The sequence below is a fragment of the Cetorhinus maximus genome, chromosome 8 (genome assembly GCF_964194155.1).
Source record: "Cetorhinus maximus chromosome 8, sCetMax3.hap1.1, whole genome shotgun sequence".
In the NCBI taxonomy this organism is placed as follows: Eukaryota; Metazoa; Chordata; class Chondrichthyes; order Lamniformes; family Cetorhinidae; genus Cetorhinus; species Cetorhinus maximus.
The window spans coordinates 122,629,115-122,644,945 of record NC_135886.1 but is presented as its reverse complement, the minus strand read 5'-3'; the positions used below and the strand labels follow the sequence as shown (position 1 = coordinate 122,644,945).

The 15,831-nt window shown below is 45.5% G+C and overlaps 1 protein-coding gene across 1 annotated transcript in view; it reads right to left on the bottom strand.

Annotated features, from left to right (window-relative positions):
- Nucleotides 1–2,057: 2,057 nt before the first annotated feature.
- LOC144683935 (retinal guanylyl cyclase 2-like) overlaps nt 2,058–15,831 on the bottom strand; it is a 57,253-nt gene continuing 43,479 nt past the window's right edge. Inside the window, exons 15-18 of the mRNA XM_078547530.1 lie at nt 8,374–8,548; nt 6,037–6,135; nt 2,263–2,357; nt 2,058–2,147 (exon numbers count right to left, since the gene is read on the bottom strand). Coding sequence (XP_078403656.1) covers nt 2,058–2,147; nt 2,263–2,357; nt 6,037–6,135; nt 8,374–8,548 — 459 coding nt within the window. The remainder of the gene's footprint in view (nt 2,148–2,262; nt 2,358–6,036; nt 6,136–8,373; nt 8,549–15,831) is intronic.

Here is a 15,831-nt window from a genome sequence, read left to right as displayed (position 1 = left end):
ATGCACTTGTGGGTGGAGGCTTGAGAGATCCCACAGGTCACTGTGGAGTGCTGGAAGGAGCCACTGGCGTAAAAATTGAGCGTCGCAGTCACTTTCACTGCCAATGGCAGCGGATGCCCACCAAGTCCCCAAGGCACCGAATCCTGCAGAAGGTGGCATATATGAGTAACCAGATCCCTACACATGCGCAGTCTTCAGCGACACTGGTTCTTACTCATCTGCAGAAATGACAAGCGCTGTCTATCGACCCTGGGTCTAGCGAGGCGCCTATGAGCAATGGCTCTCTGTGGATCTTCAGCTGTGTCCGGAGGGGGCCCTGCCACCCCTTCATCTTGAGGGAGGTGCTCCTACCTTTGGTGATCCAGGCACCTACGTTGCAATCTTCTTCTCTACTCCCTGTGAGTCATGAGGCATACCGTTAGATCACCAGGCTCCATGATCCTGGTGTTCTCCTCTTGCAGTATCAGAGAGACACGAGGGTTAGCATATGTATCCTAAGGACTTCTCTTGGTTAAGTCTCCGGCTCTGGCTGCGTCAAATCCCCTTCATGCATGCCGGAGAGTGCTGGCCACCACATGGATGGCCGGAGTTTAGTGTGCTGCATGACTCCCCGAAACCCCACCCACCTCCGCCCCACTCCACCTGGCCGATTGGCGGCAGCTTCGGCCATTGGACTGCATGCTCTCAGCTCAGGCGCAGGCATTCTCCTAACCCACACTGCAAGGCTGCGCTGTTAGCTTGAACCATGGGGGACACTGGTCCAAACCTGAATAAATACATTGCAAGTGGGTCTGAGCGCCTCCATCAGTGACTGTTCCATGCCCACCTTTCGCAAGGAGACCCTACAACTTGCCCAGTTGTCCAATTGTTCTACAGCCCCCTAAAATTCACATTAATTTGCAGTCTGCACCCAAGGGGTGAAAAGTTCTGGAACATTTGCTGGCACATTCATGCTTTTGCATTGCTTGAGTGGGCAGAAAAGCTTCAGAGGCCCAACCCCAAGCATCTCAATGGAACTGAACGGTCTCAACTGCGGAAGAATGCTCACTTTTGACAAGATTTTCCAAGTGCGTGGCCGCTTCCCTCACCCTCTCCCCACTCTCCCCCACCCTGGCATGTCCTTGTGCACTTCCATCAGCCTGTGCTGCCTCGCAACCCCTGGCCCCCTCGCAACCCCTGGCCCCCTCGCACCCCCTGGCCCCCTCGCACCCCCTGGCCCCGCCTGCACTGGAGCCCTTGCCCAGGCACTGCACTGAAAGCTAGCCGGGATAATGCGACTTGCTAAATGCGCAGCCCCTCTTCCCTGACGTCCTACGGGCGATCCTCGCGAGCGCTGCGCAAGGTTGTGTGCACTCACCTCCGAGTTCCCCTCAAAGTTCAGCTCGCCAGGTGCACGCCTTTTAAAGACAGTTGTGAATCACGCCGTTCTGAAGTCACACTGAATTAAAATTTGACGTGGGAGGGGATGATTCCGGCGTGCGGGCACAATAATGAGATGTAAATGCAGTAAAATTAAGTTCCCGACGTTGGACAGCGGGAACGTGGCCTGTCACTAATGGGTGGTGGGGGGGTGGAGGGGACCTGGATTTACATCGCCGGGAGAAGCGACTCGGGCCATCTTGCGATATTTTCCGCTCACGGCCGCCGCAAACAAGAACGGAAAATTTCAGCTAAGTCTCAATTAAAATTGACCCTCCCTCTGCCCTCAACCACCACCCCCTCCAACCCCACCCCAAATTACAACCAACAGAAAGTGCTTTTGGTGAATGAATAAAAACCATAATAGGAAATTCTTTGTTTTTTTATGGTAATCATATTCAAAAATGTTAAAGTAAACAGGAAAGCACGAAGAAATAGAACATTATACATATGGGTGCACAGCATTACCTGGACACTTACTTTTTGCAGTTTTTGTGCTTTCATTTTTTTGTATCTTGCCATTTCTTCCATTTGCAAACCATGGGTACTTTGCCTGTGGGAGAAAACATATTTGGATGAGATGAGGTAGCGACAGCCACAATTGACAGCAATACTTTGTAAAGGTTTGATTACTTTGCTTACCCTGGCTTCAATTCTGGAGGTTTTGGTAATGGCTTGGTAAAGCCTTCTTTCCCTACCAGCCAATAGGTCTGCTCAAAGCCTTGGCCCTTTTAAAATAAGGAGGATAACACCATAGCAATTTTATTTTCAGTAGCACTGAATACAAAACTGGGGAAATTCTTACTAATGAGACTACAGCGGGAGAAGTGAGCTAACGCATACCATCAGTTCAGTCCTATCTCTGGGCTCCACTTTATAGCCTTCATTCAGACTTAGAAGAATTTTAACAGTGGTGTGGTTGACATGAATGCGATAAGCTGCAAAAAGATTTTTAAAAATCAAAATCACGTGACACTGATTTGCTACATTACAATCAGCTGTAGTACCCTATCACCTAATCTATGCCATCTCACTGACCAGAACTGCATTCAGCAGACCCATCACATAACACCACACAGGCACCATTGTAAGCCATGTAGGTGGAATCATAAAATTATAAAGTGGTGTTAATAGATTAAGTGACTGGGCAAAACCAGCAAATGGATTTCAGTGTAGGCAAATGTGAGGCCTTCCTGTTTGGTCATAAAAAGGATAGAATAGGGAACTTTCTAAAGCGTGAAAAACCAGAAAGGGTGGAGGACCAAAGGGATTTGGGGGTTTATGTACATTGATCATTAAAGTATCATGAACAGGTACAAAAAATAATTTTAAAAAAGCTCACGGAATGCTTGCTTTTAGATCTTGAGGGCTAGAGTACAAGGGCTAGAAGTCAAGCTACAGCAAAGCCCTGGTTAGACTACACCTGGAGTATGGTGAGCAGTTAGGCTCAGCACATCTTTAGGAAGGATATGTTGGTCTTGAAGGGGGTGCGATTGACTATACCTGCACTCCAAGGATTAAATTATGAGGAGAAGGTACTCAAACTGGGCTGTACTTCCTGCAGTTTAGAAAGTTAATGGGTGATTTGATCCCAGTTTTCAAGATATTAAGAGGAACATATGTAGGGTAGATAGAAAGAGAAACAATTTTCACTGGTTGGGGAGTCTAGGACTAGTGAACATAATCTAAAAATTAGAGCCAGGATTGAATTTAGGAAACATTTCTACATTCAAAGGGTGATAATTAATGGAGGCAACTGGATCGCACTGGGGAGTAGGCAGGAGCCCTGCGTCACCACTTGTAGAGAAGGCCCACTGCATTAAGTGCCAATAGAGGTGGGCCTTGCCTTGGATCAAGGGCCCTGGTGGCCATGGGTGGGTGGGGGGTGGGGGGGTGGTGGGGGTGGGGGGGGGGGGGGGGGGGGTGCAATGCAGAAAAAGCACTTGCTATCTATTGCTCAGCAACGCCACCAGGGGCACTGCTGCTGATACTACACCCACCCAACTCCCAGGATTATCATGGACCCAGGTACAGGTGAATGATGGTGGGAGGGGGTGTCTTAGGTTAGGGGTTGCAGGGAAATGAAGAGGGCACAGGCAGAAAAGACAAGGGTGGCTCTCAGCAGCCCCGCACCCCAATGCTTTCCCAATGCTGGGTCCCTCGATTGGGCACAGAATGAGGGTCTTCCAATCCCCACCCCCACCACCCCCCACCCCTCTCCCAAGTTGCCTGCAAGCAAACACGCAAGGGTTTGCTTTTCAGGTTTCCCGCAAAGGGAGTTCCCCAGCCACTGGTGAATACTAGCAGCGACGGGATGAAACCTGCCCGCCTAAGGGCCTCAATTAGCAGTCGGCCGGGAGACTATCTATGGGTCTTTCTGCCACAGACTTTATCAGGGCAGTGATGGGAAGTTGGAGGGGATCCCACCTGCCGCCCTCCCATCTGATTAAATGCCTCTGCCACCAAACTCTCCAATGGAGTGGGGGGAGGGCATTAAATTCTGCCCAAAGGGTAATAAACGTTTGACAATTTCATCCACAAACAATAATTGATGCCGGATCCATTGTTAATTTTAAATCGGAGACTGATAATTAACCAAAAGTATTAAGGGATATGGGGCAAAGGTGGGTAAGAGAGTTATGTCACAGACCAGCCATGATCTCATTGAATGGTGGAACAGACTCAAGAGGTTAAATGGGGCTAAATGGAACTCCTGTTTTTATGATCCATTAGTAAACAAGGAAACTTGAAAAGGAATTGTTATTTTGTCCCTTTTTTCTCTCTCATGAATGCCGTGACTCATCATGAGGTGCAGCTTCTTGGTTCGATAGCCCGGTAGTGTCTCATCCAATGGGTCTTTGCTCATGTGTGAGTCAGTTAGTGTTGTGAGGCTATTCAACCAGGTAAAGCACCACAACCAAGCCCAATTCTATCCTCATTCAACATCCATTTTCCAGCAGAGGTCACTGGATAATAATCAGGCGCTAGAAATATACAATGATTCTTCTCATTTCTGGCCAAGAGACTGAGACAATATTCAATGCTGCCAAGCTAAGATCGATTGACTCAGCTAGTGAAATTTAATGCTCCCCCACCCCCAGAGTTGGACTGGGAGGCACCAGAGGTGGACTGGAAGGCAGGGGATGCCCATATAATCAGATGGGAAGGAGGTGGGTGAAGGAAGGATCAAAGTGGCATTCCCGCTTGGAAACCAATTGAGGGTCTTGTAGCCTTTTAAGGGCCTTAACCAGCTGCTGCGGGTATTCAATCAGCAGCGGGTGGGGAACACGCCATGTGGGCAAACTGCCAGGTGAACCCTGGCAGGTATGCCAGCAGCCTGGTGTGGTTGGGGGGGTCATCCCTCCTACTTGGGCAGCCCATGCTCAAAGAAGAGACCTGCCAGAGATGAGGACTGCCTTTAAAACTGACCTCTGACCCTGGGGCCTCCCTGGCTGGCCCCAGTGATCCTGCCTTACCTACCTTCACTCCAGCATCCAGTGATGATCATCATCCAGGGCCAACTGAAGTACCAGCAGTGGGCACCACTTCTGATGGCGGGCTCTCAGAGTTGGGATATCCACCTTGGCCACAAGGTAAGTGTCAAGCAGGTAAGTGCCCGATTGATGTTAAATTGGATTGGGGCTCAGAATGGCCACAGTGGCTCTCTAGCCAGTAGACGGGCCCATCACCATGAGCATTAAATTCTCCCAACCTCTGCTGGGGTTTGAGCCTGGGAACTTCTTGCTGCTCATTCACACACCAGGCAGTGCGGTTACACAGTTCAATAATTCAAATGATTTTATATCAGTGAACATATATGCACCCCAGGCAGCCAGCTGGCACTTCAGAGCATGAAAGATCATGCCTAAAAGGGCAATCTATTTTTAATGAACTCTGCCCACTCTTTGTGCCTGCATCTTCCCGAGGAAGACAACATTGCTTCTTCTCCTTCCCATTGTTTCAGGGGAGGGCAAAAGAAAGCAGTAGAATAAGGTGGAGACAGGCATCGAGCATGAAACAATTCAAATTATAGGGAAAAAGCAAGACAGATGATGGGAATTACCAGGACAATCAAATCTCAGTCCACAAAAGTGTCTAAGATTAACTTCGAGACAGCAGATTCCACCCAAATGAGGGAGCCGACAGCACATGGGATTAAGGTTGTCGGGGAATATTGATAATATATTACTATTTTATAGGTTATCATATAATCCGGTATGTATCTTGTGTCTAGTTTTTAAACAACCTGTGGGGTTGATTGACAGTCTGGAGCACGATGACTGCCTTTTCATCCAGCATTAAAACCAGAGATTTGATTTTTGCACAACAGGAACCAACACGCTGGCTTTCACAGTCTATAATATCTCTCACACAGAGGCATCAAACTGGAGTCTAATCACATTTATTGGATGTTCCTAGAGGCAGTGTGCAATATACAGCATTGCATTTGAACCTACTGTAACAATCTCAAACTTCCTCTTTTATTTGCATCTTACCTGTCCTAACTATCAAATGTCACTGCACAGTAGGGGGTCAAACAGGTTGTTTCTGTACATCCAATATTGTCTGAAATACACTGAATCATTTCTAGTCAATGATCTGAAGTTGGCTACTCACGTCGCCCGGTGGATTCCATGCGTGAGGCTGTAGTGACAGTATCTCCGAATAGACAATACCGTGGCATGGTCAGACCCACAACTCCCGCAACAGATGGTCCTACAAAAAAGTCAATATATCTTATCTTCTGTAGAAGTGATGAAAGTGAAATATATGATTTGAAGTTGTGATATCAATGATTGGCTATGGAAGTAGACAAGGTTTTGAGAATATATGCCAGTTATCCCCCTCCTTAACTGTAAGCTCTGATTCATCTTCTGGGATCATCCCAGGACATCATCAGCTCTTTGCTACCCCATCCAGGTGAACTGTCTTCATGCGCTTAATGGCGAATATTGGCAAACCATTCAATCATGGAGAGTATCACAAGGAATCCAAACGTAATATCCATATGTATTATCCACACACACACACACACGCGCATTTTCCAGCAGGGGTTACTGGATACCAATCAGGAGTGGGAGCTGTGGCTGATTCCCCACTGCCTCCCTTCCCGCCAGACTAGGAGTAGTGTAGCTAATATTGCTCTCGCAACTACTGCCTTAGTTGAGATGAGTTATCTCAGCCTATAGACCAAGGATCAAAATTGACCAAGTTTCCCACTCCTAGTTCAGTGACAGATGAAGCCTCAGTTCAATGTCTCATTCAAAAGATGGAGGTTTTTCTTATTCATCCAGGGGATGTGGGCATCACTGGTTAGGCCAGCATTTATTGACCATCCCTAATTGCCCTTGAGATGGTAGTGGTAAGCTTCCTTCTTGAACTGCTGCAGTCCATTTGGTGTAGGTACACCCGCGGTGCTGTTAGGGAGGGAGTTCCAGGGTTTTGACCGAGCAACAGTGAAGGAATAGCGATATATTTCCAAGTCAGGATGGTGAGTGGCTTGGAGGGAACTTGGAGGAGGCTTTGTAATGTCACTGGAGCTTAGAAAGTACCAACAGGTCTGACCAATTCCACACAATCCGTAAGTACAGGTCAACTGGAATCTACTAATATAAACCCATACCTAACTTACCCCGCATTCTGAAAAAAACCTGTCTTCTCGACTGAGGCTTCTGCCAGGAATGGCTATCGCTCTGTCATTGTAGAGTATTAGCAAAATAAAAAATCCTCAGTGTATTATGTAGTTTGGGGGGAGGCAATGGTATTGTGGTATTATCGCTGGACTAGTCATCCAGAGACCCAGGATAATGCTCTGGGGACCCAGGTTCGAATCCTGCCACAGCAGATGGTGGAATTTGAATTCAATAAAAATCTAGAATTAAAAGTCTAATTGTCGACTGTTGTAAAAACCCATCTGGTTCACTAATGTCCTTTAGGGAAGGAAATCTGCTGTCCTTATCTGACTCCAGACTAACAGTAGTGTGGTTGACTGTTAAATGCCCTCTGAACAAGGGCAATTAGGGATGGGCAATAAATGCTACTCTAGCCAGCGATGCCCACATCCCATGAATTAATAAAAAAAGCTATACCATGTAATCATGTATTATGGGATGTATCACAACCACAGGAAATATACAAAGTTAAATGAAATCCAAAGAATTGCAGCAAGAAATCATTTCTAAAAACAGCATTTGCCACACATTTATTTTGGCCATACACAAAAATACCATGTCACTTATGCTTGACATCGTGTTGAGGAAAATGACAGGGATATGCACTGTCATTCTCCTTCTCCAGGTAAAAACACTGTTCCTCCTTCTAAAACTTTAGCTTAACTCAATTACTCCAAATAATAAGGTCAGCATCAGCTGATATAAATGACCTTCTGCATTGCCATAAAGAGTCAGAGGATGTCACTGTTTTAACGCTCTCATAGAACCACTTGGATTAGAAGGATTGGGGAGTAAACGTCCTGTGACGTAATTGATTTCCTCCTTTATTTTCCTGGAAGTGCTGATACATACAAGGTTCTTGTTCCACATCAGCTGGCTTCATGTAGTATCTCACTTCAGATGCAAACATGGACAGTGCTAATCGCACACACACACACACACACATTGTACTGGGGATAATTTAACAAGGCTTATGTAGCAGATCTCCACTAGAAGTAAGCAGGACTTAGAAAATTGGGGCATGAATTTGTGGTTCTATCCCCATATTTAGGTTTAGTGAGACTCCATCATAAAATTGTCCTCAGCATTTCAATTCAAATTGTTCCATTCCTCTTTGCTAATCAGCCTTGCTGTACTTTCAATATTGCTTGCTAATGACTTAGTTATATAAACTGATTACTGCATCTTGCAGCACAGGACATGTGAAATACACAAAGCTATCTTACAGTTTTTACTTTAAGTCTTTACCAGACACAACATGATTCAACAGTGAGTGCCTTACCTGAGTGCAGACCTATCCTTATTCTAACCGGCACATCTGGCATATGTCTCATTTTAAAGGTGCCTACTGCACTCAGGATATCGAGAGACATACTTGCAATCTCGGCTGCATGCCTGTTACCATTTCTTGTCGGGAGGCCAGAGACAACCATGTAAGCATCCCCGATTGTCTCCACCTGTGTGCCAAGCGAACACAAACACATTAATATTTTTCAGATTTATCTCTCACACATCCTCCAGTTGTGGCCTTCACAGTGAAATGTCTGCAGGTAAGTGACAAAGTTGAAAGAAAGAAAGACTTGCATTTATATAGCGTTTCTCATGACCACTGGATGTCTTGAAGCACTTTACAGCCAATGAAATTCTTTCTGAAGCATAGACACTTTTGTAATGTACAAATCACAGCAGCTAATTTGCACTCAGCAAACTCCCACAAACAGCAATGTGATAATGACCAGATTATCTGTTTGATGTGATGTTGATTGAGGGATAAATGTTGGTCAGGTGGGGATAACTTGCCTGTTCTTCTTCGAAATAGTGCCATGAGATCTTTTACATCCACCAAAACAGGCAGCTGGGGCATCGGTTCAATGTCTCATCCGAAAGTCGAACAGACATTTGACTCAACCATTAATAATGCAATTCAATTTCGCCTAATTTTCCCAAGTTGATAGGGGACATGTTTGTGCTCCCAAATGTTGCTAAAACTGTTCTGAAAATAGCAACCAGTAAATGGGGTGATTTTTTTTTAACCTTTACAACGTTTTGGCTGATGGCCCGACTGAGAACAGGTGCTAACTGTATTTTACACTCAAAAAAACTCTCCCACTCCTATCTCTTTCTAAAAGGATTTCTCCTTGACGATAATGATGTCTGTCTCAGCAGTAGAATTTTTCAAAAGTTTGCTCAGTTTCTTTGCAAGCCACCATTTCTAGCTGAGATCAGCAGTTCTATTATACAAATGAGCCAGCTAAGAAATGGATAAAAAAACTATAAAGCCTCTCAATGGGGAGAGGGAGTTTACACATAAGTTAAGGGCAGTCTTCAGGCTCTCTACACATGGGAGCATAAGAAAGAACATAAAAGATAGGAGCTGCAGTAGGCCATTTAGCCCTTTGAGCTTCCATTGTTAATTAGAAGCATCCATTGTTGAACTCGAGTTCCTGCACTATTCTTTAACTTCTACACATTATTCCAGATGGTCTTTCAAGTCAAACAGCTTCCATGAACTGAAAAAGATAGGTTTGAGGAAAATAGCAATTGTTGTTTTTGGTTTTATATGGTTTTGAAATAGTCGGGTTTAAAATAGAAAATGTCCACTCTCTTTATCAGATATAAAATGGGAGCCAAACACACACCAAAAAAAATTCACTTTGCTGGCTAGGGCGACAGGTTTAAGATTGTGAATGTATATTGGAGGCACAATTACTGGAATGCTCCAGTGACTATGATTTGGGTTTTGGAAACAGATGGCATTTTGTTGTAGGGTTGCTAAATAAATGGCGATCAATTGGTTGTTATGCTTTAGGATTGACGTCATTGTCACAAGCTAAGAAACCATTATTGCTTTGATGCCCATGGATGTCAAGAGCATGGGGACCATGCAACAGAGATTCACTAAGATGGTACCAGGTATAAGTGGCTTTGAATGCAAAATTTGGCTCCACAGTGCCTGTTTCCTCAGCACTACAGCCTGTTGTGGTCTGTTGCATACTGCACAACATCACTGTCAATGAGGGCAGAGCCCTTCCCACCAGGTATACAGTGAGTAGCTGATGAGGAGGAGGGAGAAAAGGAGAAGGAGGAAAAGCAGCAGGATTAAAGGGAGGAGGAGGAAGAGGAAGGGAGGATGCAACCAACACAGCCCTTTTCCAGCTGGACTGTCCATGATCAGGTCATCTGACTGCACCACCAGTGAACTCAACCCCAATTCCCCGTTTAGCTTCAGTTCCACACTTCTTTTGATTACTGACCCTCACAGAGTCCTCTTGGCCACAATGTTAAAATAAAAGCCACCACAAAACAAACACTCCAAGCCAAAATTAGAAAGCAAACACTACGATATTGGATACAAAAATCAACCAATTACTCTTGTGCATTCCTTGAGTGGCATTTTCCAATGTACCTTTGCCTCTAGTGCTCCAAAGCAGCGCTATCCCAATGGCTGCAGCATAGCTGATGGAAGGCTGCTAACTAACAGTGACAGAAACTGCAGATGGCCTCGCAAGATGCCCTCGATCAACTCAGGCCTTAGAAGGACCAGTTTCAGATGTAATGAAGTAGGCCACTGCTTCTTTGCTGGAAAGGTGAATTCCAAGCTCTGCATAAAGCCATGTGCCAAGTTGATGCCAGACACCTACATGTTCCTTGACTGTGGCAGCAGACTTTCAGGCAAACCTGCCAATGCATCAAGCATTTATGTGCAAACCCATCAGTCTTTTCCTATTTGCTACAGTTGTACAGGGCATTTGTGAGACCACACCTAGATAACTGTGTACAGTTTTGGTCTCCTTATTTAAGAAAGGATATAAATGCATTAGAAGCAGTTCAGAGAAGGTTCACTCGACTGATACCTGGGATGGAGTTGTTATCTTACAAAGTGGGACAGGCTGGGCATGTATCCATTGGAATTTAGAAGGTTGAGAGGTGATCTTATTGAAACATATAGGGGAGAATTTTCTCCCCATCGGGGGGCCTGAGCGGGAGTGGGCATGGGTGGGCGCGCAACCAATCGCCGCCCGCGATCGGCTGTGCGCCGCCATTTTACGCGGGCGGGCCAATTAAGGCCCGCCCAGCGTGACGCACACCTGGAAGCGCTGAGCGCTCCCTGTGCTTGCGGGGGGAGGAGGCTGAGTCGGGGCCTGCGCTCTTTCACGCATGCGCACGAAAGAGCGCAGAAATCTCCCTGAGGCACAGAGCTGCCTCAGGGAGTTTAATTACATTCTCAATAATTTAAATGAAGAGAAAAAGAAATTTCAGACATGTCCCCTCATGTGTCAGTGTCACATGAGCTGGGGCATGTCAATGAATTTTAATAAAGAAACTTATTTGAATTATAAATCCTTCATGAAACCTCATCCTGCCCATGGATGAGGTTTCGTGATAAATGCGAAGGCTGCCTGGGCTCTTCGCCTGCCCAGCAACCTTAAGGTTGGACGGGCAGCTCCATTAATTATTTTAATTAGTGTTTAAATTTCCTTAATAGGCCTTTGACAGTTCAGTGGGTGCGCAGCCAACTCTGGTGCGCGCCCGCCAAACTGAAGATCTGAATGACGCGCGGTGATGTCGGCATGCACGCCCAACTTCACCGCGCGTCATTTTACACGTCGGCGAGCGGGGCCCGCTCCCGCATGCCGACCCGAAGATTCAGGCCATAAGATCCTGAGGGGACTTGACAGGGTGGATGCTGTAAGGATGTCTCCCCTGAGGAAGAGTCTAGAACTAGGGGACACAATTTAAAAATAAGGGGCCTCCCATTTAAGATGGAGAAGGGAAGAAATATTTTCTTTCAATGGGTCATAAATCTTTGGAATTCTCTTCCCTGGAGAGCAGTGGAAGAAGGATAAATGCATATTTTTAAGGCAGAGGTATATAGATTCTTGACTAACAAGGGAGTCACAGATCATCAGGGGTAGGCAGAATGTTGAGTTGAGGCCACAATCAGATCAGCCATGAACTTATTGAATGATGGAGCAGGCTCAAGGGGCCAAATGGCCTACTCCTGCTTCTAATTCATACGTTCAGATGTTCTTATGTTCATATGTTCTATACATCACCCCATCGAAGTTCTCATCTGAGTTCCCTGAAGTAAAACTCGTCTGCAACCTCACCCTCCGGGGAACTGGCACCTGCATTACCCATTGCTGCAGCCCACTCCTGCCTCGTAACACTCTGTGCTACCTACTAAAGTAAGCACAGTGCCCATATCTGAATTGGTGACTATGAATACAAGATTAAGTGACAGTGTTTTATTATCATCTGTCTCTTCTTTCTCTTTCACTTCATGTTCCTGCACTCCTGCCTGGTCAGGTTGCAGTTCTTGTGCATCTGGAAGGAGAAAGGCACAAGGGTAGGGTTACAGTGAAGGGAGGCGGGTAAAGTAGGAGGAGCAGTCTTACACTAAGGTCAGCTTGGAATCAGAAGAGATTGTGGGATGAGGGATAAGTGGTATGTGAGAAAGAACATAAGGTCAACTTAGACGGTTTCAGCCCCATCACTGGCCACGGCCTCTGTCATGGCCATTCCAATGATGGAGAGCACCATCTCATCTATTGGGGCCAAGACATGCAGTCATGCCTGTTCCCCGTCATTAGATGCTGCTGTGTCACCTTGTCCTGCAAGAGACAGAGAAGTGCGTCACTAAGTTTTATGCACTGTGTTTGGATGATGGGCTTGTCACGGTCGAATAGCTGGCAAATTGTGCAAGCTGTGAGATGAGGGCATGAGACTTGTAGCACTGCTTGTGTGAGGTCATTAAACCACTTTGGTCACTTCTTCCAGGTGTTTGGCATTGACCTGTATGGCTAATTGCTTCCATTAATGTCTCTGAGCCTGTCTGGAGAGCATCCTGGCTTCCTGTGGATATAGAACATCTTTCCTCCTGTTGATCTCCTGCAACAAGACCTCCAGTACTTTGTCAGAGACCCCTGGAACCCGCTCCCATACATCTTGTGCTGATTATGTCTTTTCCAGAGCAAAGCCACTTTTGCAATGAATTCCTAGCTGCTCCAGTCCCCTTTAAAATCTGCTCTTTTGTTTTAAGTGGCATGAGAAAGCTAGCCTCTCACAATTTTGTAACCTCTGCACAGACATCCAGCACATTGCAGCCGTGTAAATGAGAAGGAAGCACAAAGTATGCTCATTTTTGGGCCTTATCCAATATTTTTCCCTTTAGTTATAGAGAGAGAGAATACAGAGGCTAGGAATCCTGCAGCGAGTAACTCACCTCCTGACTCCCCAAAGCCTGTCCACCAAATACAAGGCACAAGTCAGGAGTGTGATGGAATACTCCTCACTTGCCTGGATGAGTGCAGCTCCCACAACACTCGACACCTGACAGCTTGACACCATCCAGGACAAATCAGCTCACTTGATCAGCACCCCTTCCACAAACATTCACTCCCTCCACCACCAAGGAACAGTGGCAGCAGTGTGTACCATCTACAAGATGCACTGCAGAAACTCACAGAGGCTCCTTAGGCAACACCTTCCAAACCCATAACCACTACCATCTAGAAGGACAAGGGCAGCTGGTACATGGGAACACCACCACCTGGGAGTTCCCCTCCAAGCCCCTCACCATGCTGACTTGGAAATATATCGTCGTTCCTTCACTGTCGCTGGGTCAAAATCCTGGAACCTCCTCCCTAACAGCACTGTGGGTGTACCTACACCATATGGACTGCAGTAGTTCAAGAAGGCAGCTCACTACCACCTTCTCAAGGGCAATTAGGGGTGGGCAATAAATGCTGGCCTAGCTAGCAAAGCCCATATCCCATGAATGAATAAAAAAACATAAACTGGGATTACTTTCATTAGAACTTCTAAGTTTAAGTGGAAATCTGATAGAGGTGTCCAAAATTATGTGGGGTACTGATAACATTAATTATACAAAAACAATTTCCACTGGTTGATGAATACTAACTAGATGACATTAATTTAAAATCATCACCAAAGGAATGATGGGAGAGGTTGGGAGAGAAAAAGGGCAAAAAGTTGATTTTTGTCACAGTCTGTTTTGTTTGTAAGGTTATCATTGAATTATTAAAATTCAGAAACAAATTGAACAGTGATGTAGAATTAGTCAATAAATTGGTCAACATGTGTAAATGAAATAGTGTAATGAATAGTTCATATTTACTGACTGGTCTTAATGTCTTTATATAAATAAGGGTAATGTGAGTGATTGTGCTATCTCTGGAAAATTGCATTATTTTTCATTAAACTATTTCTTCCTGTCCATTGGTTCATCTACACCCTAATGTAGATCTACTGTATTGTAAACTCCCCATTTATGCCACATGATGCATAGGAAATATGTGAAATTTAGGAATAGCAGTAGGCCTGTCAACCCATCGAACCTGTTGCACCATTCTATTAGATCAAGGCTGAGTTGTCCCTTAACTCCCTTTACTTTGCTCCTTGCCCTTTGGTACCCACACCAAACAATAATCCATTAATCTCAATCTTAAACAGCCTTTTGGAATAACGAGTTTTAAAATTTGCAGGCTTGTATGATAAATGTTTACCAGCTGTACAATCAGTAAGGAGAGAAAGCCAGGCAGATGGTCCAGTCGTGGTGAACTTTTATCATACAATAGTTTAATGTTATGGAGCTGGGACAGACAAAGGTTGAATCCTGCATCCTTTCAGTTCCTGGTCCAATTTTCAATGAGCAGTGAAGTGCCAAGTTGAGAATAAGGCACCTTCCAGTGCGAAAGGGGAACTCCAAGGAGACAGTCACACCTTCCAGACAAGCTGCTGGCAATGGCTCCATTACATTGTTGTGGCTTATGAAGTCATATAGACTTCATGTGTGTGTTATATACTTGTGTATCACAGTCCCAATAACTTGTTAATTTGTCTCACTGGTTGGTGCATAACACATGTGCACTTGTCTGATATCCTTACCAAATTCCAGGTTTGTGCAACAGATTTGAGCATTTTGGGTAAATTCAGTTTTAAGGTTTGGTCCACAGCTTGGAATGTTAAGGTGCAGGCTTGTTCCGGAGATTTCCTACACAATTGCCACTTTTAAGGAAGGTGGAAGCCATGAGTCAAGTCTCTTAGAGTAAGGCAGAGAAAATTAAAGATGAGTAAACCTGAGCAACTTTCCTGCATCTGCTAGTAGCTCAATGTGAACCAACATTAGCTGGGGTGTGGAAACAGGGAATCCGCCAGCTCTTCTAGTGAGGAAACAGAATGCAGGAGATGGTGATTCATGTTGGAGATGGGACAGGTACCTTCTCTTTCAGTCAACACATACTGTCAATCTTGAACCCCTTACTTCTTCTCACATGATGCAAATGGCCTACTCCTGCTCCTAGTTTCTATGGGCAGAATTTTCTGGGCCCGACCCAATCTCCGGCGGGCGCGGAGCTGATCCCCGCCAGTGAAACGGACCGCACCGCCATTTTACGTGGGCGGGCCAATTAAGGCCCACCCAGCGTGACGTCCGGCAGGAAGTGCTATGCGCTTCCTGTGCGGACGGGGGGATTCCCTAAAAGCGAGTGCGCTTTTTCACGCATGTGCACGAAAGAGCCCAAATCTCCCTGAGGCTAAGTGCTGCCTCAGGAAGATCACTTACACTTTTAAAAAGATTAAAAATAGAAAAAAAAAAATTCCCTAACATGTCTCCCTCATGTGATAATGTCACATGAGATGGGACATGTTCATAAATTACAGTAAAACATGATTAAACTTTATAGAATACTGCATGAAATCTCATTCCGCTGGTGGA